The sequence below is a fragment of the Mauremys reevesii genome, linkage group 24, assembly GCF_016161935.1.
Source record: "Mauremys reevesii isolate NIE-2019 linkage group 24, ASM1616193v1, whole genome shotgun sequence".
Classification (NCBI taxonomy): domain Eukaryota; kingdom Metazoa; phylum Chordata; order Testudines; family Geoemydidae; genus Mauremys; species Mauremys reevesii.
The window spans coordinates 9755935-9778134 of NC_052646.1; the positions used below are offsets into that span (position 1 = coordinate 9755935).

The following is a 22200-nucleotide window of genomic DNA, read 5'->3' on the forward strand; positions in this document are numbered from 1 at the left end:
TCCTTTCTTTGTCTCTTCCCATCTGCCCCTTGGAGGATACAATTAACCCCCTTCCTTCCCCTGACTCTCGCATTTATTAACAGGATTGCAGACTGTTATAAACAAGCTCAGGATTCTGTAACCTCCACTCATTTAGCAACAAACAAAATCTGCCCCACGTTGCAATACCTTGCACAAGGGCTTTAACAAATCTACTCCCCCGTACAAAGGAGCAGGGTCTAGGCAGATGTAGGACGTTACCTGGCATTTGAATCAACAGCTAGCTTTGCCATGCCTCAGGGGGTTCTCTACAGTATTAGGCAACAATCCTGCTTACACAGACACACTCCTCTTCTTCATGACAAAGGCTATCTGAAGGCCAGTTCTGCTTTTTAAGGGTTTCTCTGCCGATTCTCCTCCACCAGAAGATGATCCAGCCATCATCTGATTCAAGGGATTTTGAAGGAGATAACAGGGGAGCAGATATTAGGAACAGATGGCCTAATGCTGGGTCTCCGGAAGTCAATGGAAGTTGCGTCACTGACTTCAGCGGAACCAGGAATTGGTTCAGAGATCCTATTCTAATGCAACTTTGTTAGTGAAGTGATGGGAGAGAAAACACCGCTATAAGGACAGAATGAGGGTTTCCCCATGTTGCAGGATGCTTAGACAGGACATTTGATTCCCCCATATCACTTTAAATGGCTTATGTAGAGCTAGGTGAACAATTCACAGGGTAAGTGATTTGGCAAATGTAGCCTCTTTGGCGGCTCCTAAGCAGCCTACCATTTTTGCGGTTGTTCACTAACCAAAGCTATTCAATAAATAGTTTGTGCAAACAAACCCCTGCTGATGGAGGGCTGGCGAGCACTCGAATCACATTATGGAACACTTCAGTGAGGAATTTGTGGGGTCACCATGTTCATTTCACTTAATAAAATGCATTTTGGTGCCACATCCAATATTTGTGCTGTACAATAACTGACACTAAAAGCTCTTCATTTGAATAAAGGTTCACAACCAGCAAATTTAGAGGATAGTGAACATGCTTAGAGAAATCACTAAAATGATTCCGAATTTCTTGTCTTAAGCACAGTAGTCTTAAGCGCAGACAACTCAAATGGGTCCTCACCCCTACCCTTACCATTGGCTATATCTGTTTTTCCATCGGTGCTACTCCCCTTTTCCGACATCTTTGTTCAGGGTGAACCTGCAATTGAGAGATTTAAAAAAAATGAGAGTTGGCGAACAGCAAGATGAGAGATCCCCCTCCGAGACCATTTCATAAAAGCCATGGCTTTCTCATACAGACTCGGTCTAGTAAGAGTGCACCCCTTCCCAGCAAACTGCAATGGCTTGACCCAGTGTACTGAGAAACAGTACCCACTTCTCAAACAGGGAAGAACTACTTAAATGAAACTGGACTGTTTACCCCAGTACATGTCCTATCAAATGCAATATAAAAATACTAAAAGCCTAACATTTTCTCTAAGGCTGCAGGAGTTAGATTGGCAGAGGTAAAGATACTCGATGTGTTTGTTTCCAATACACTGGGATGTGGGTATTGCAGATAGCCACGTTTCCCCAGTAAATGCTTCCAAATTCCATGGCTCCTTTTACCTCAAAGGATCCCAAGCTCATCTCCAAGGTGTACAGGGGAATTACTTTGCTGGCCACTTCTGGGATGGAAGGTGGCTGTGCATTATTAAAAACTGCAAGATTGGATAGCAGTTTACTGTCTGCAGAGGACACTTCAGAAACATAATGCCATCTCTCAAGGTGGCATATGGCCAGGACAGTGGGGCCTTCATACATACTCTCTGGTAGTCCTACCACAAACTATTAATATCCACAAGTGGTCAGGAGCTCAGCTTTTTCTCTCGTCTGATATGTGACAACTGGAGCATCAGAGCGCCCCCTTTACACCATGTTGGGGTATGGGTTCAGAATACCAACACTTACTACTAGATGACCTAAATCAGGGGTCGGCAACCTTTCAGAAGTGATGTGCCGAATCTTCATTTATTCACTCTAATTTAAGTTTTTGCATGCCAGTAATACACCTTCTAAAAATGTTAAAATGTATTTCTATAAGTCTATAAATATATAACTAAACTATTGTTGTATGTAAAGTAAATAAGGTTTTTAAAATGTTTAAGAAGCTTCATTTAAAATTAAATTAAAACGCAGAGCCCCCTGGACCAGTGGCCAGGACCTGGGCAGCGTGAGTGCCACTGAAAAGCAGCTTGCGTGCCGCCTTCGGCACACGTGCCATAGGTAGCCCACCCCTGACCTAAATATTCCTTGAATGTCTCCCACCCAAATATTGACCCTGTTTAGTGCACAAGATCAGTGGAAAAGACATCACGGTACAGTTATGGCTACTACCATTGCAGTCCAAAATTAACCTAAGCATAACTTCCGCAAGGCTCTGGTTCTCAGGGGTAATTCTTCCCCTCTGCCCCCATCCAACCATTTCCACATCTGTATAGTCCTCCAGCCGCATTCTTTCATGAAGACTGCCTTGACCCAACAGGGAAGCGAAGGTCTCATGACTCAATACATCTGCTTAATTTCTTAAAGCCTTCCACCATATTTCACTATGTGAACCTTCCCCAGTCTCTCCACTTTGGTCCTCGGACTCCCCTTTCATTTGTATCCTGTCACAAGACAAGATCTTTCCATCCAACTCCTGATCCCCAGCTACACTCAAAGGAATGATGAGTTATTGATGTTAGCTCTGCGATAACTGCTGCACAAAATCCATCCATAACTGAAGAGGCCAGTTTCACATGCCCATACCAAAAAATTAAGCATGTTAGATCTGAAACACAGCTGAGGAAGGGTAGTTTTGAGATGCAGTTAAGTGCTGACAACAAAACTTCTTGGCATCCACAGATTGTAGGGTCAAAATATATTCGAGAAGCTTTTTTACCTCAAATCACAGATTTCTAAACACACTCCTACGCACAAGGTCCTTCCAAACCTCAAACACTCTGTTAAGTGTGCAGTAATGTAGTGGGAGTTCAGGGCATTCCCACCGAAGCCCCACTGCTCTGGAATTTACCCCCCCACCCCCATCACTAGTCCGGAGTCCAAGTTTTGACCCTCAGGGCTCATTTATCCTCCCATGCTTTTCCCAGAGCACAGGGGAACTTAGCTGTGAGGTTGGAAGCTCCCTCACACTTGCTGCCATTGCTCAATTAATGAGCAACATTTTAATTTTACATGTGCACATGGTAAATCCAACCCAAAAGAGAAATAGTGCTCCAGTGTTTCCAGCTCCCTCCATTCCAAGGGCATTGTGGAATAGATCTTTAATTACTCCACAGTGACATCACGTGGGATCTCATGCTAGCAACGGCGACTTTTAGTTTCCTTAATGCAAGTCTTAAGCCCACTCACCCGGGCATCTCCAGAATCCCTTCAAAAATCCAACAGGAAAGTTACCAGGGTAGTGACGACACTATCCTGTCAGGTCCTCTACCGAGTTCTTCCCGCCATTCCTGAATTAAATATTCCAGCCCCCTCACCCCAGCCAAGGGTTTTAGCGTTAATTCCAAGGGGGAAATTATTTTTAATCATTAGTTAATAAAACATAGTCTAGCACCCAGAGCTCTTCCCATGGCAGAGAAATTTCAGACTGCTAGAGGCAGAGCAGCTATTCAATATTGATCTTTCCATCGAGCTGCAATTAGTAAAAGCTGCTTTCAGGCATTCACTCCAAAGCTGACTGTATCATACTGGTCTATGCCACAGGGATATCCCCCCCATACTGGATTTTAGTGATTTTTTTAAAAATAGCATGGATTCTCTTACTTTCTGAAGTATTTAGAAAAGGAAATAGTCTCTTTGCTATCGGCCATTTCCAGTGCTGTTAATGGAGCCTGTAATTAACGCAGCTCTGGGCACGTCTCTACTTTGTCCATCAGCATCAATGATGCCTGAATATGGCACCACAAAAAAAATATGGCACATTTCCCACTTCGGCAATGGTTTCACAATGCCGTGGGAATCGCTGCTTCCTCCGCAGCAGCAGCTCAGATATAGTTCAATGGGACAACCTGCAAAAAACAGTGGCACTATTTGCTCAGTTTATAAGATCCCCCCCGCGCCCAACAAAAAAAAAAAATCTAGGTCACAACTCCAGTCGAAGTCAGAAGCGGCAAATGTTATAAAATCAGGATATTTCTCATGTTGCTAGTCCTCTACTTCCTTCCCATTTATAAACTGGGAGTGTGGAAGTTTTACACTTTTTTCTTTAATTTCTTATTCTTAGAATAATGTCAGGGTTTACATAGATTCTACCATGAAGTTTTACACTTAAAAATGATTATATGAAGGGGAAAAAAAATACAAGCCCAGGGCCTCAAATTCAAACACAAAATTAACCAATTTATAGCTACCACCATCTTCCGAAACATTGAACATCCACATGTCAAGAAAGCTGAAATGTTTTGGCCAGGCTACGTTCCTCCATCAGGGCTCAAAGTTTGAAATCAGACTTGCGCTTTTGAGTCACTAGATGATTAGGAAAATTTCATCCTTACAGGACGGATGCTCCTATTTTTGAAAATTCTGACCTGGGTGAATTTTATCTACAAATCATTTTGCTGAAGTTTGAATAGGTTTTTCCATGAACAGTGAGGCAATTTTGGTTTGAAACAGCAGATCTGCCACTTAAGACAAGATTAGTAAAAATACAGTTTTAGCCCCGATGCAGCAAACACTTATACATATATTTGATTTCCAGCACATGGATTAAAGTCAGTGGAATTATTCATGAAAATAAGTTTAGCAGCTATTCAAGCGATTGCAGGATCAGGGTCTTAGTTTTCAGTGTTTTTTTTGCCTATTTGAATTTTACAAATTTCTGTAATAGACCCTAATAGGAATGGCATTTAAGGAATTTGCAACTTGGGTCATTATAAATTTTAATCTAAAGTTGCAATAAAACACATTACAAAATCTCAACTTGATTTAAAAACAAACCATATGTAAATCATTGATTTCAATGGCCTTGATTTAAATTGCTCCACCCTGGTTATTGCCACCTGCTGGCAGCTCAGTGGCCAACAAAAAGTTAGTGGATCTCAATCCAGATCTTGGGGACACAAGCGGATCTTTGCACGCTACCAGTTTTCAGCTGGCCTGATTTGTAGTCTCAACAGAAAAGGCAAAGATTAGATGGCTTAGAGAGAACAAACTCCCACCCCATCCAGCTTACATCCACGAGGTCAGACCTCTAGGGCAGTGCTTAGACACACTGATAGGGTAAGGTCAGGGCCGCCTGCACTGGAACAAACATAGAACAGCAGTTTCCATAAATTATCTTTCACCAGCATGAATTTCACTAGACACCCCGAGGGCCTTCAGATTATTTCTTATACCAGTGCAACACACATTGTACCAAATTCTGGGACTAATCTATGTGAAAGCATCTACTAGGTGTCATCAATACACATACAAATGGTCAGTTTTCAGAATGGAGAGAGGTAAACAGTGATGTCCCTCAGGGGTCTGTACTGGAACCAGTCCTATTCAACGTATTTATAAATGATCTGGAAAAGGAGGTAAACAGTGAGGTGGCAAAATTTGCAGATGATACAAAACTGCTCAAGATAGTTAAGTCCCAGGCAGACTGCGAAGAGCTACAAAGGGATCTCACTGAATTACAGGGCAACAAAATGGCAGATGAAATTCAATGTTGATAAATGCAAAGTAATGCACATTGGAAAACAGAATCCTAACTAGACATATAAAATGATGGGGTCTAAGTTAGCTGTTACCATTCAAAAAAGATCTTGGAGTCACTGTGGATAGTTCTCTGAAAACATCCACTCAATGTGCAGCGGGAGTCAAAAAGCAAACAGAATGTTGGGAATCATTAGGAAGGGGATAGATAAGACAGAAAAGATCATATTGCCTCTCTATAAATCCATGGTACGCCCACATCTTGAATACTGCATGTGGTTGCCCCATCTCAAAAAATATATTGGAATTGGAAAAGGTTCAGAAAAGGGCAACAAAAATTATTATAAATATATCAGTATGTATAAATATCTTCTGTGTGTTCCATTCTATGCATCAGAAGAAGTGGGCTGTAGCCCACGGAAGCATATGCTCAAATAAATTTGTTAGTCTCTAAGGTGCCACAAGTACTCCTGTTCTTTTTGCGGATACGGACTAACACAGCTGCTATTTTGCAAAATTATTAGGGGTATGGAACAGCTTCCCTATGAGAAGAGATTAATAAAACTGACTTTTCAGCTTGGAAAAAGAGACGAGTAAGGGGGGATATGATAGAGGTCTATAAAATCATGACTGTTGTGGAGAAAGTAAATAAGGAAGTGTTATTTACTCCTCACAACACAAGAACTAGGGGTCACCAAATGAAATTAATAGGCAGCAGGTTTAAAACAAACAAAAGGAAGTATTTCTTCACGCGATGCACGGTCAACCTGTGGAACTCCTTGCCAGAGGATGTTGTGAAGGCCAAGACTATAACAGGGTTCAAAAAAGAACTAGATAAATTCATGGAAGAGAGGTCCATCAAAGCTATTAGCCAGGATGGTGTCCCTAGCCTCTGTATGCCAGAAGCTTGGAATAGGCGACTTGAGGGATTCATTCCCTCTGGGGCACCTGGCATTGGGCACCTGGCATTGGCCACTGTTGGAAGTCAGGATACTCAGCTAGATGGACCTTTGGTCTGACCCAGTATGGCTTTTCTTATACCATGGTAAATTCTGCCCCGATTTATAACCCTGCAGCTTAATGAAGTCAATGAGATTTCAAAGAGTGCCAGTAAGGGACAGCATTTGGCTCAGTGGGTTTTTACAGCAGAGTGAAGTGTTACTCAGATTACTCTCAGTGAGATTGAATCACAAGGGCAATATTTCAAATTGCTGTCCAGGAAAGAAACAGATTGTGGTCATTTTAAACAGAGACAATGCTCGGCTTCTCACCCATGCACTCTTTAAAGAGTAGTCAATTTAGAGGTCACTTCTGTCTATGCATTTGCCACCACTTTGGCATAAACTCTGAATGGTGATTTTCAATTTTGGGTAGCACAATTTGAGACTCCAGATTTTCAGAAGTGGGTACTCAGCACTTTCTGAAAATTGGGCCCTTTTAAAAGTCTCAACTTGGGCATGCAAAAACATTTGTCACTTTCAAAAAGTGTTGGCTGTTTTTTCTAGTCCATTTTCCTTGTTTGCCTGGGGCGGTTCCACACAAGACACACAGGAGGAAAGCATCCTTTAAAAAACAAAAAAAACAAAAACAACCCACACACATGAGGACAGCGACTGGCAGGGCAGGTGTATGACAACTACTTTTAATCTGACCAGATTTCAAGCTGATGTTGTCGTTTTTATTGTAACATGCTGAATAGATGATATGTACAAGGATTACATTAAACCACCGGAACAACCTTAGCTGGAAGGTTTTTTGGAGTTGGACTATACATCGATAGTGTTAATTATATTTCTCAAGCAATGAGCAGACTGGAAAGCCAGTTAATAGCTTATCTTCAATTCCACTTGGTGAATGCTGCTATGGAACCTGGCAGTTAAAGTGGATACATTCAGTGGATATATTAATCTGGAGGATTTGACACATAACACTGAAATATGTAGGTATAGTTCTACTGCTATGGAGATAGCTTTCAAGAGGTTCTGCCCCTCTCCCCAAACTACCTACTGAAATCAGTCATTAATACCATTTCAGGATAACCCTTTGATCAAGGCATATAACAAGAAACCCACTTCAAGAGGAAAGGCGGTCATAGAATATCAGAATTGGAAGGGACCTCAGGAGGTCATCTAGTCCAACCCTCTGTTCAAAGCAGAACCAATCCCCAGACAGATTTTTGCCCCAGATCCCTAAATGGGCCCCTCAAGGATTGAACTCACAATCCTGGGTTTAGCAGGCAAATGCTCAAACCACTGAGCTATCCCTCCCTGACTCCCTCTCACTCACACACGCACACACCCACCACCCCAGAGGATTATAACCAAAGTTCTGTGCAATTCTATTTCTTTTTAATAATTTTCATTTTTCAGGAATTTCATGTTATTTTGTTTTATCCACACTGGGAAGGGGACAGATGGGGGGGGAGGGGTCATTGCAACCTGGCCATATCACAGCTCAATTTTGGCAAGACAATGGAGGGGCAGCTGGGCCAAATTTGGCAGTGCTGTGACCCAGTGCCTGTGGTGAGACAAGCCTAGTCCCACAGGAGCTGCTGCAGCGGGGTACTTTATACTTGGTTTTTCATATCTGCTCTAATTATAAACCTAGCTAAGAAATAAACACTCAGCTGCCTAGCAAGGAACTTCTGATGAGGAGAGATTGCTCCCTCTCGCCTCTCCATCTCCCTCTTCCTCTGGCAGTATTAACTCAGCCGCTGTGAAGATGAAAACAGATTGTATCCGTTAGCCCCTCTTCTCCATTTAGGTAGCTGAAGGAGTTCAAAGCGAGGGCTCTTTAAACTGATTTGTATTTAAGGCAGGCTGGATTGTCTCCAGCTACAGAGACTGCGTGTCAGCCTGTCTAAAATGGGCTATTAGCTATCTGATTCATACACAGTTAAACGCAGTTTAACTTGACAATGAGATTACAATGTACTTAGGCTAGGAACTCCTCGAGGCAGGGTCTGGGTGTACAGGGCTGAATACACCACTCAATAATAATAAAGGAGATTAAACAGTAGCACTCAACAAAGATCAAGTAGGAAAGCCGATTAGGAGTTTTGCAGAAGAGGGCCTAGTCTGCAATCCTCGAGAGGGGAAACTAGAGATCTTTCGCCAGTTCTACCAAATCCCTTCACTAGGGTATTCCTTGGCTGTCCTCCTTGGAAGCAATCCCTAGCCTCTTCCGGGTCGACTGATCCCTGGGCACCTGGCATGAACCCTAACTGCCCACGTTATGAGTCTCCTTCTCTGTGCTGCTGTACTAGATGTGAGCTGCTTAAAGCATGGGGCACTCTCTGGGGGCTTGTGGCAAGGCAGTGCCAGTGGAGGGCACTGAATGTGAGTCTACCTTCCCCACAGGTCTGACAAAGCCAGGGCTTGCTGCATCTTTTGGCATGGCAAAAGGGTGAGGAGAGGTCTTTTGCTTATGGCAGGGGTCCTCAGCGCGGTGCCTGCAGGCACCATGGTGCCTGCAGGGGCATCTAAATGCGCCCGCATCCTGGCCGGCGGTCAAGCATCCGCCGAAATGCCGCTGAATTTCAGCGGATGCTCAACTGCCGCCACGGTCCTTCATCTAGTGCCCGTCAGACGAAAAGGTTGGGGACCACTGGCTTATGGGATGAAGGTAGGTTTGGGCTATGATTTTTCTTCCCATGTTGTGAACAAGGTGTCCATCCTTCCCATCTACCTATTAAACACATCTTATAAACAGAGCACTGATTGAAGTCTTCTCAGGTCTACAAGGGCCTTTACTCCAAGTTATTCCAGAAAGTAGCTCATTGGCAGGGACACACTTCTGGTGGAGCCTGCCAAAAGGGATGGCTTTAAGGGATGCCTTAAAGATTTTGTGATGGCAGCTACTTTATTCCACACAAAGGTGTACTACAAGAGAAGTGAGAAAAAGTTTGCTCTACAGACATTGAGATGGACACAGAATTACATAGGTCACCCCAAACGAGTGTCAGACCTTTAGACCCATGCCATCATGTATTCTATTTAAACCACACATTCCATAGGAAGTTTTTACTAGTGCTCATTTTCACATCCTTCTGTAAAGCCAGAGAGATTCCTTTGGACCATGAGTCCAGCTCCAGAGGCATTAGTGGGAGAAGAGAGCCACTCTGGTTTTAATAGCCTCTAAAAAAAGCTTCTTAGTACGCAGTGTAACGATGTTCAGTCCAGCCTGAAAAGGTCATAAACCAATGCCTTATGCCATTGGAAGGAAGGGGAAGTGGCCATTCGTAGACATAACTGTTCATGAAATACAGGATCAGAGACAGTCAAGGTTTAGGACTGAATGATGCCCACCAGTGGCTTGGGTCAGTGGGGCTGGGCAAACAGGCAGGTGAAATGGTTGAAGGTGCATGCTCGATAAACCATGTTTACCACATGGTTCCTGTCACCACATGTGGCATCAGCGCTTTTAAGCCCCACTACATGGTATGATCTCTGTCACTTCCAGGTAGGGTGACCAGAGGTCCCGATTTTAAAGGGACAGTCCCGATTTTGGGGTTTTTTTCTTATATAGGCTCCTATTACCCCCCACCTCCTGTCCCGATTTTTCACACTTGCTGTCTGGTCACCCTACTTCCAGGTGACCAATCAAGTTTTACTCAAAGCTCTATTAGTTGCAGCTGGGCCACGCAGAGCCCCTTCCACTCAAGGCCCTCCAAGTGATTTACAAAAAGCGGTCGTCACTCACACCTGAGCTGCCGCACGCCCACCCATAAAGAAAGGGCATCACTCAAGGCCACAACGCCCAGACAGAGCTGAGACTAAACCCCAGGAGTCCTCCTGATGCCTGACTGTATGTTCCAACTACTAGAGAACAATCCCTCCCCTCACATATGCAAGCTGGTGGCTCGGACAAATCGGCAATGGGCAGGGGATCTGCCATGGGGCTGCCTCTCCCTAGTTTCATGGGGGGCATGGGGCTGATGCAAGACCCCTTTTTGGAACCGTACTTCTGAAAGTCGGCCATTAGAGCTGCAAGCTCACAGCACTAGCCCGGCCTGGACTCCTCAACCCTGCTCTTCCTCAGTTCACAGGACTCATGGTTTCTCCTGGGGTCTCCTACCCCAGCTGCCCCTGGCTGGAGGCACAACCCCCTCTATTACCCTACGGAGCTCTTACTCCCACCTTCTCCGATCAACTATCACATTCCAACCACCGCAGAACCTTTGCACTGTGACTCTCCATCTGGTTCCCAAAGGCCCCAAATCTACACGCTCCCACTGTTCTAGCCAATCCGCCCTCAAACGAGTCCCATGGAGCAGTGGGAAGGTGCAGCATTCCAGCTCCTTTTCCCAGGAAAGGGAAACAGTCAGATTGCTCTGAAGTGTAGTTCTGCAGACACACAGCCAAGGTAGCAACAAGTCCTGGCCCTGCTCCAGTGACCATATGGAGAGAAGGAAAGCTGCTCAGGTCAAAGGTGACAACCAGGATCCCTGGCCTAACAAAGCAGTTAGAGCCAGAGTTAGGGAGAGCAGTGGTGGAATCAGAGGAGCAGACAGCCAAGAACTAAGGCCAGGTCTACACTACAGACCTAACACTATATCACTCACAGGTGTGGATTTCACACCCCCGAGCAATATAAGTGATACCGACCTAACCCCCCATGTAGACAGTGCTGTGTCAACAGGAGAACTTCTCCCATCTACATAGCTACTGCCTTTCGGGGAGGTGGATTCGCTACGCCGATGGGAGCAGCTCTCCTGCCAGCCTAGGAGCATCTTCACTTAAGTGCTACAGCTGCATTTGAAGTGTAGACCTGCCCTAATCCTCATGGGGCTCTCCCAAAGAGAGCAAGACGCCGCTGTAAACTCTCCATACACAAAAGAGGAGCAGCACAGAATCAGAACAAGCTGGGAGGGAGGTGGGTATTTTAACCCAGTTTTCCCCATTAGTCTGAGTTAATAGCCTCTTTCATCCCGAGTGTATCTATATGAGACTTTTTATTACTAACACAGGGTAGCTAATATTTGTAGAGGCTAGCCTGGACATTCCCCAGCCAGCAGCGTTTGTAGTTTTCTTGCAGGGATCAGCTTAGGGCAGTGGCTCTTACCCTTTTTTCCATCTGCAGACCCCTAAAAATTTTCCAGTGGAGGTGCAGACCCCATTGGAAATATTAGTCCGCAGACCACAGGTTGAAAATCACTGTTCTGTGGTAACGACAAGCTTTTGCAGATCCCTCAGACAGAGTCTCTGTGGACTCCCAAAGGATCTGCGGCCCACAGGTTGAGAACCACTGGCTTAGGGTAGACAACCATGTATTCTGGAACAAACATTTGGGAGTGTCCAGACTAGCCTTTACAAAAGGCGTTAACTCCCTGAGTTAATTGGCATCCAGAAAAAACAAGCCTCCAGGGTAGAAAGAAATTAGAGGCATCACTTCCCTACCTAATGGAATGCAACCACCTCTGGGGCAAAACATGGCAGCTGTTTACCAATCTACAGCAACCCTGCATAACAGCTTGAGGGAAGGAGGCAGCCATATTCACTTGAAACTGCAGGGAGAACACAATTACTGGCGCTGGTGTTTAAATGCCATGTTGGGATTAGAAAGATTTAAGCGATGAAACTGGCCACGAGTCTGGGATAATATCCTGACTGTGGACAAGTGTCATGGGATCTTTGTTATACACAAACTCAGGTCTCACTGGAACAATGGCAACGGCTCCTTACACTCAGAGTCCTCACTTGGCCAATGGCAAAGGCCAGGAGTAAAGTATAGGTCTAAGGAACTCTTTAGTCTTCAATCTTTAGAGAGTGAGGGGAACCGAAATGTTAGGCTACTCAAAACTAAACATCTGGAGGTGATAATTACACTAGCTTTCAAATGCCCGAGGACTGGCGTCCCCAGTGCCCTCATCAAAGACTTGAAGATATCCCTCCACAACAGCGCGCAAAGCCTTCTAGATCCCTGCAACACAGCACGATCCTTCCAGCTGAGCACCGGCTGGACACTAGGAAACCCACCAATGCAACACTCTAAAATCGGCTTGACAGGAAGGAGCAAGCAGGCACTTGGGGCCCAGCATCCCGAACAAGCCTCCTTCTCTATTCGTGGAACCAGAAGGGGAAGCAACTCCTGGTCTGCTCCCACTCCAACACACACACTTCTAACAGCTCGGGATCCTGCAGAGCACATGGCTAGACCAGAAATTAGGTGGGGGAAACTGTCATTAAGGCAAAACACTCACTTGCTCCCTGACCTGCCAGCGGCTAAGCACGCTGTCTCTGGAGCTCTGCTATACATTTGCATTCCAGTAGTGCCCCGAGCATCAAATCAGAGTTGGTGTCCTACAAACACACAGAAAGATGCAACTCCTGCCCGAAAGAGCTGACACTCTGGGCCCCCAGGTACAGACACCAGGATCCTCAATTAAACCTGAACCACCTACATTTTAGTTACAGACAAGATCCTCTTCATGTTAAGCTGAAGAGATGCCATCTCCCCAACAGGCGCCAATACCTCATATATCGCCACACACGAGATTCCACTACCAGGCAGCAATGCCAAGGCACTGCCCAGCACAATACCTAGATCACTCTATTCAAAGCCAGCAAGGCTCCCAGCGCAAGGAGGCCAAGGGTCAAACCACAACGTGCAGGACGACGTTACTGTACCACACCTTGCAGATCTCTGATGCTGAAGGAACAGTAACTACAGAGGCAGGTGGTAACACACATGATGCTGCAACACATGGGAAAGTTTTAGACGTCTCTCCCACACCAGCCCCTCAGTGAAAGAACATTCACCCTCCAATACCTGCCACCCAAGGAGGTGTACGCACTCTACAAGGGTCACTGAATTTAGCCCCCCAACTGCCCTGTGTGGGGCGTATTAGCCCCATTGTACGTAGGTGGAGAAAGAGGCAAAGAGCTGAAGGGAATGGCCCAAAGTCAGTAACAGCCCCAGAGCATGGAACATCTAGCGCTTGTGCTTCAACCATGAGATCGTCCTTCCTCCCTTAACCTATTGCTTGTTAGTGATGGGCAGGAGTCTCTCACTCCTAGGATGCCCTCAATTCCAGCCCAGCTCCCAGCGAGTGAGCCGTTACCATCGGACAGCTTCTAGGTCAAGTGTTCATGGATTCACCCTAAACGTACAACACTTGAGGATTCCCCACATCCTGCACTTACTGCTATGCCCACTGAAAGAGGGGTTTCTATGTTACCCAATGCTAATACATGGACAGTGGAGAGGAAAGTTAGTCTTGTGGTTAAGGCACAAGAATGGGAGTTGGGAACTGGATTCTACTCCCAGCTCTGCTGCAGTCACCTCCCAGCCCTGTGCCTTGAGCGCGCCAGGTGTCAAACAGGGATGATGCCTAGTTCAGTGAGTGGCGCTTAAGCGCCTTGAGATCACCTCATTGAAAGGTGACGGCTGAGATTTTTGAAGTAGTGCAGGGGGCATTAGCCACAAGCGCCATTAACTAGAATGGAAGTTGTGGGGCCAAGGCTATGAACAACATCTACCCAATATTTTTTAAACTGAGAAGCCAACAGGATGCAAGGCACTTTGCAAGCGCTTTCCAGAAGCCAGATTCCTAGCGCCAATCAAACGACATTGTGTGCAAGTTCGTGCACGTTCTGCTTTATATCAGACATACTTGCACTCTTCAGAAGTCTACAATCTAGTAGTGTCCATCAGTAGAAAGCCATTTATTTATTTTTTATTTTGACAGCCCAAAAGAGTTAAGTTTGCCAAGTAGTGTTTTTCAACCTTGATGCTGGTTTGTTTGGTTTGCCTATAAAAGCTACACTACAAGTCCCTCAGAGAATGCTCACAAAACTCCTACTGAATAACACATATCCTCCTGGTTCCTTCTTTCTTCCTTTTTCTTTAGATGGGTTTGGCTTAACATTTCCTTGCTCTAGGAGCTGCCTTCCTCTTGGACTGTTACTTTGATTTCAGAGAACACGTCTCCCAACTAGGTCTGTTCACAATCTGAACAAAACATTTCCCAGCAGACAGCCTCTCCCTTGATGCACATTGGGAGCTCAGCAAGCGGGGAGACTGGTGTATCATGGAAGAGAATGGGGGCATAAGGAAGCCAAATTACAACTCCCGTGAGACACCACAGAGGCATTTTGGAATCAAAATCTTTTGGTTCAGGGGAAAATATTTTAACATGATTAAAATACTGCACACCAGCCCATATTAAGAGCGTTGAATTGATATTTATAGCTCCTTAGTTACTGAACAATCCATTATTATAATGGATATGTAGCTATAAACACACTAATGGACTAGCTTTGCCAGAACATACAGTATCGCAGCCACATTTGGACTAAGCCGCACAGGCACAATGGCTGTGGAGATAGGGCAGCAGTATGAAAAATGTCAGGCATTTCTCTGGTCTACTGAAGACTCCCTACCTTCAGGGTCATCTGCTTTACCAGACAGCAAAAATCCCATGGGTCTCTGCAGACAGATCCCTGCTGTGAACACAACCCTTTGTATCTGCATGCACTGGATCTCTCGTACACTCTCACCGCCTTGTACTTGTTCACTTGAGACTCCTATATTTAAGCAGGATTTTCTCCTAAGTACTGGAGTATGGCAACCTGGCTCCTTTAAGAACCAGGGAGGCTGTCCTGTGGTTTAGGCCCAAAATGTAATTTGATGAAGATCTTACACAGCCCAATAACCCTTTCATCGCAACATGCCACTCTAGGAATATGTCAAAAAAGGCAGCACTCTGGACTCTCAGTAGATAGCTGCAGCTAGCCCCGGACCCCCACCTTCCAAAAGGCACATTCTACTGTTGAGCACTCAGTTACATTTCAGATGTGTGCAACATGTGAAGCCCAATTACATAGTATGAAAACCACAGGGCTGGAACCCCTACCCCTAGTCAGCTCTCTGCTTTTCTGCCATAGCTGCCCCCTCCACCATCACTCCTTTCTAGGGTATAGCTCTGGCTAATGGCATTCCAGCCAGACAGCTACTGTTCATTCTCTTTCCAAAGTCCTCCCAGCTACAACTCATACAACACCGCCACCCCTCAGTATTACAAAAGTAATTCAAGAATAAGAGAGGGATGGGGATGTCAACTGATATTTACATTATTTTAATTTAAATGAAAATATTTTGATTGCTCTTAAGCCTTGCCTTAGAGTGATGGGGATTTACGCTGTCCTAGTGCATGAGAACCTGACAGTGAAATTGACCAGACTTAATACTTCCAGGGATGCTGTTTACTTTAGTTTCACTGCCTACCCAGAGGAGACAGCACATTAGATGCTTCGGAAATCCTTTTAGTTTTAAAAACAGAGCACTCCATGGCACCTTCCAGCCAGAGATGTCAGTGTGTTGCAGAGACAGGTGAGTATCATTACGCCCATCTGTAAGACGGGGAACAAGAGACACAGAGAGGGGAAGTGACTTGTCCAGAGTCACAGCAAGTCAGTGGCAGAACTGGGATTAGAAACAAAGTCCTCTGACTACTAGTTTGGGGCCTCTTCCACTAAACAAATGCTGCCTCTGACACACAAGAAGCAGCAATCCAATAAACTCAAGGGGATTCTCTACTACAGAAGACTTCTCTTAGTGGAGCCTTCCCAGTGGAGTCTGATCTCAGTTAAGTGACAAGACTTTCTCAAAAGCCTGAAGGGCCTGGAGATGAGTTATTGTGCTGATACACATCAGTAATACACATTACTGAAGCTTGTCAGCGCTTCAAGGCAGAGGAAGCCTTTTTGATGTGTTTGTCCAGCACCTAGCACAATGGGACCCTGATCTACGACTGGGGACCCTACGTGCTACCATGCTGCAAATCTCCTCCTTTCCCTAACCCCTCCCAAACACACATGTCTTTATTTGGCATAGTCCATAATAACTAACCAGAGGTTCAGTAGAAAGTCATACCCATGGAAAACCTGGGTAAAGACCACTTACCCTAGTGCACTAGCTAAATGAGCTCACTGGTAAGCAAAGGTTATGCCAATCCTGTACTGATTAGTCATCAGTCTTTGCCATTCACTGTAATATCCTATTTACAATAGGAACATTTTCTAAAGATCTCCAAATGTTAGCAACACTGGAAGCCTTAAGACACAACCCTGCAGAGAGAACTGCATGAGCCCAGATGTCCTCTTGCATGGTGCTCTGTGCAGGACCAGGTTCTCCTGTAGACAGACTGCCAGCATTTTTAACAGCATATCATACAAGCATCCTACGAGCAGATCTAATCAAGATGGTGTTAGGCAGACTGCTGGTGTTTCTCTCTTAGGGCCACGAATGCAGTTAACATCAAGAGAGCAGAACCAGTGGTATCAACAGTGGGCATGTTTTTAGGAAGGCCCTCTCTATACTAGGGAAGCTATGAGGCTAACACAGGTCCTGAAGATCACACCAAATATGCAGATTTCCCAATGAAGTGCATCCCAATTAATGGAGAAAACTGTATGATTTTTTTTTTTTAACCTGGCAGTGTCCTGAGTAATACACACACACACTTTAAATTTCCAGATTCACCCTCTCTTGGGGGCACACAGATCAGCTCTTGGCTACTCTTTTTCTTTAAAATCATAAGGGGGGGAGATAACCCATTAAATTAAGGGTTTCCTTTTAGAGATAAAGCACCTCAAAGCTACCACAAACAGAACACCTTTAAATTCCTGCACAATAGGCTAGTTCTGAAGCACAACGGAAAGGCCTTGTCAATGAATAATATTATTTTACATGCCATATCCAAGGCACTCAATTCAACTCAATGAGGCTTTGACACAACTAGCTTCACAAATGTTGCCAAACTGTAAGAGAGAGATCCCCCTCCGCCATTTGTCAGAGACACTCAGAACCCTTCACATTCAGGTTCACCCCTACCCTGTTTGAAGAGACAATTGACTCCATTTGGCAGAAGAAGAGAAGATGTGATTTGCCTGACATCACACAACCAGGCAGCAAAATGGCCAATTAAATTCAGTGTCAGACACAAGGTAGCGTACACTGGAAAGAACAATCCTTGAGTTATTCACCCACATTATGGGTTGTCTACACGCAAGATCTGTAACCCTTTAGCTATACCAGTACAGTCAAAGCAGTTCAACCCCCTAGCGAGAGCACAGTTATCACAATATAAAGGTGCTTTATCCCACACCTGGTCTACACTTAAAACTTATACCGGCATAGCTAGGTCAGGCAGCGGGGGGAGGAGAAAAGAGAGGGACGACGATGACACGACACACCATAGCGACAGAGCAACGTTGACAAAACCCCCAGTGCAGGGAAAGCTATGCCAACAGAGTGTTCCTGTCAGCCCAGCTAATGGGAAGTGGTGTTCCTACACCGGCAGAATGCCTCCTTCAGTCACTGTATACTGCATCTACAGTAGGGGGCTATGGGTACGTTTATACTACCTGTCGGATTGGCGGGTAGCAATTGATCTATTGGGGATCGATTTATTGCGCCTAGACGAGATGCAATAAATCGATCCGCGAATTGACGCCTGTACTCCACCTCGGCAGGAGGAGTAAGCAGCTTCGATGGGGGAGCCGCGGCAGACGACTCGCCGCCGTGAGGACGGCCAGGTAAGTCGAACTAAGATACTTAACTTCAGCTACGCTATTCACGTAGCTGAAGTTGTGTATCTTAGCTCGATCCTCCCCCACCACCACCATCACAGACCAGCCCTAAGTAGCTATAGCCTCAGTATGGCTATTCGCCTTCTCCTACAGGTACAAATATACCTGTATACATTGCTTTTATACCTGCCAAAGAGCTCACATGGACAGTTCTTTCAGTTAAAAACAAACAAAACAAAGAAAATCACCCCACTAACCAAAATAAAGAGTGGTCAAACTATCAAGTGCAGACCAGGCCTTAGTTAATTAGCCACTCAGGAAAGAGACTTGGGCACCATTTTTGGACACTTCAATGTGCGATACTGTCAAAGAAAAAAAAAACCACCACAACAACCCTAGAGTGTTCTGATGTACAAACAACAAGAAAGCAAATATTATAAAGCTATTCAGAAGTCAATAGGACCCCTTCACCTCGATTACCGTGCTCATTTCTGTCCACCTTATCTCAGGAGGTTCTAAGGTAGGTACACCTACGTCACTTAGGGATGTGATTTTTTTATTAATTAGTTATTCCGGTAAAAGACCTAGTATAAATGCAGTTATACGGTACCGGTATGCGCCACTCCCCTCTCTCATACAAGAACAGTTATACTGGTATGAGTACCTTTATTGATATAACTGTGCTCATTGGGGGGGGGGGGAGCGGTTGCACCTATTTAACTGTACTGGTATGGTTATAGCAATACAACTTTCTAACGTTGACAACTCCTTAGTTTAGGGAAGATAAATAAGGAGAGACACGACAGGCACAAACTAAGAAACAGTACAGAAGGCGATCAGGTAATCCTATTTCTAGAGTCATTACAAGACAGGGATATCTGATTCTGATAAAAGGCAACATGTTTAAAACCAAAAAACAAACAGCACAATTAACATGTGAAACTCACTGCCTCAAGAAATCACTGAGGACAAAAGTTTAATAAGATTATTAATAGGATTAAACACTTACATGGATAATAAGAACATCCAGTTACATTACATGGGATAAGGAATATATCTATATCTATATCTCATAAGCCAAGGTCCTGGGGTTATGGTATAACCTGTCCATTGGCGATTTCTTCCAGATTGCCCTTTAAAGGGTTTCTTGCACCTTTCTCTAAAGCATCTATTACAGGTGACGCTGGAAACAGGATATTGAACTAACCAGCCCATTGGCAAAGCCTGTATGGCAATTCCTATGTTCTTACAAAGGGTCAGTGGCAGAAAAGGAAACGAAACCCAGGAGTCCTGATTCCCGATCTGCTGCTTTAACTACTAGAGAACATGGTCACAAGCATATGAGCAGCAGCTCACTAGCCCAGGTATATCTAGTCATTCACCTTAGAAAAAAAACAACAAGTCGCTAATATTTAAATCACCTGTCAAACCCCGCCCCAAAAAACAAACAAACAAAGCAAAAAAAAACCAAAGGAAAAGAAAAGTTGCTGGCCCCAGGCTGGGATACATTAGACTGAACACAAGACAGTTTTAGAGGCACTCACCTTTCCTACTTCTATCCACCACACAGACCCAGCAGCACCTGGGAAACTGGCTCTGTAGATTTGCTGAAAGACTGAAAAAAAAAAAGTTTAAATTCAAGAGTTGCCATGTATAATGGATCTCACCCTCTTGCACCTACTACTCTGAACTAAAGATAGCTCAGACCGACTTCAACCACCCCATTCCCCCCCTCCCGCAAGTACATGTATGTTTTTGTTTCAATTAAAGATTAAATGCAGTAAAAGTATTCCATGCCAGCCTAGTGTGTGTGGTCGAGGGCCCACATAAAGGGCCCGAGATGGCCGCTCTGGGTGAACCCCAGAAGAGACACCTGCTCCCTGCTCCCCAAATACAGCTCACGAGTTTCCCACACATGCCCGCCCGACACCGTTAAAGCTAAAGCTGGAGGAAGAGCCAGGTTCAGCCGCTCTCTGCAGGGCTGAATAACGGGGAGGGAGCAGGAGCATGGCCAGGTGCAGGCCGGGTCAGGAGGCACCTGAGCCAGAGCACGGAAGGTCCAGGAGCAACCCCCCAACCACAGAGGAGGGGCCCGAACAGGGATGGCCTGGAACCCTGGGACCGTCCCAGCGGGGCCGGGGCCTGTACGAGAGAGGGAGGCGGGGGGGCGTGTCCCGGGCGGAGGGGGAGGAAGCGGGGCCAGGGCCTGGCCGGGGGTGGAGCGGGTTCGGGCTACGGGAGCGGGGCCTGTCCCGGGGGGAAGGGGAGCGGGGCTGGGATCTGTCCCGGAAGGGGGAGGGGAGCGGGGCTGAGGGTTGGGGGAGGGGAGCGGGGCCTGTCCCGGGAAGGGGCGGGGCCGGGCTCTGTCCCGGGAGGGGGAGGGGAGCAGGGCCGGGCTGAGGGAGGGGAGCAGGGCCTGTCCCGGGAGAGGCCGGGATCTGTCCCGGGAGAGGGAGGGGAGCGGAGCTGAGCTGAGGGGTGGGGGAGGGGCCGGGATCTGTCCCGGGAGGGGAGGGGAACAGGGCCTGGTTGGGGAGGAGCGGGGCCTGTCCCGGGAGGAGGAACAGGGCCGGGGCCGGGGCCTGGTTGGGGGAGGGGAGCGGGGCCTGTCCCGGGAGGGGGAGGGGGCCGGGCCGGGGCCTGTCCCGGGGGACCCGGGAGCGGGGCCCGCCCAGGCCGCGGCTCCGGGGGACGCGGACGGACCCTACTCCCAGCGGCCCCGGGCCCGCTCAGGCCGAGATCCTCCTTCCCCGGGCTGCTGCCCAGCCGCCATCTTACTGCGCCGCCTCCCTCCGCCGGGGACGCTTTGCGGCTCCGCCCACGCTTTACGGCAGCGGCGGCTTCGCGACACCCGCTTCCCTCAGGGCCTGGGGATTGTTATTGTAGGGTCGCGGCCCAGGGGGTGGGGCCCAGGCCCCGTGTTAGGGAAGGGTCTGCCCGCGCCAGGTCCACTGGTATTGTAGGGTCCCCTCCCCCATTAGACCCCTGTGCTACTGTAGGGTCCCTTGACCCCCCCCCCATTAGCTGCACAGTCACATCAGCCTGGTGTGTCATTGCAAGGCCCCCACTCAGCCCCAGGGTGCCAGTGCAGCCTGCCTCTGGGAGCCCTGCTCTGTTATTGTAGGGTCACTGCAATCAGGGATATAACAACCCCCGTTTCCCCCCGGGGGCCAGGGCGGGATTGCTCCTCCCAGTGACCAGCCACTTGCCTTGGGAGACTCCCTCAGCTGTGCCCAGCACCCTGTCATCATCCGTCCCATGGGTGGGCAGCCGCCCCGCAGTGCCGCCTCTCCCCTGCCTTGGCCTGATGCTCTGGGCTAGGCCAGCTGCTTTGTTACTGGGCTGCCCATAAGCCATGGGGCTACCCACGCTGCTTTCTCACCGGGGAGTGCCTCATGTGTGAGCAGGGCAGTAATTTCTCATGCCACCAGAGTTTTTATTTCTGTATGTTGGTGCTGCTAGCAGGGCCTGCGTTTTCACTGAATCCCTCCACCCATGGCATGGCCAATGCGGTAAGCAGGAGGGTGGCTGCCCTCCCTGCCGCATCCCGCCCTTAGGCCCCAGACGGTCAGTCACGGGCCAGGCTTCCCACAAACAGACTCCTACGGGGAGGCCAGGTACAAGCCATAGGGCTGCACTGGGATCCCAGAAGGGATGGATCAGCTCCGTCAACCTGATCCTCTCCCTTTCTACTTTCTTTTCCCCAGAATGGGATCCCTGACCCTCCAGCGTGGGACTTCCCCACATGACAGCCCCATCTGGAAGGAGCTTGGGGTGGTCTTTGCTGGTGAGCTAGAGGGAAAGGCCTGTCACGGATCCACAGGTCCAGTGCTCTCATACGGCTCTGGAACAGTCCCTGGGAGAACTCTTCAGTGTGTCAGCCCCCTTGGGGTCACACTCTCTCACTGGGAGCGCCTTGGTTTCACTACTTCCTGGGAGTGAACATCAGAGTCTTCAGCACCCCTGCTTCACGCTGTGAGCTCCCTACAGCAAG

General features: G+C 47.0%; 1 protein-coding gene across 3 annotated transcripts in view; it reads right to left on the reverse strand.

Moving 5' to 3' along the window:
- Positions 1 to 21067, reverse strand: part of DCAF8 (DDB1 and CUL4 associated factor 8) — a 46173-nt gene extending 25106 nt beyond the window's left edge. Inside the window, exons 1-3 of one of the 3 annotated variants that reach the window (XM_039512301.1) lie at positions 20985 to 21067; positions 19751 to 19821; positions 1124 to 1189 (exon numbers count right to left, since the gene is read on the reverse strand). In XM_039512301.1, coding sequence (XP_039368235.1) covers positions 1124 to 1172 — 49 coding nt within the window. In that variant the 5' untranslated portion in view covers positions 1173 to 1189; positions 19751 to 19821; positions 20985 to 21067. Of the gene's footprint in view, positions 1 to 1123; positions 1190 to 19750; positions 19822 to 20244; positions 20282 to 20909 lie in introns of those variants that run through there. The other 2 variants (XM_039512300.1, XM_039512303.1) reach the window with 2 other exon arrangements.
- Between the last annotated feature and the right edge of the window lie 1133 nt (positions 21068 to 22200).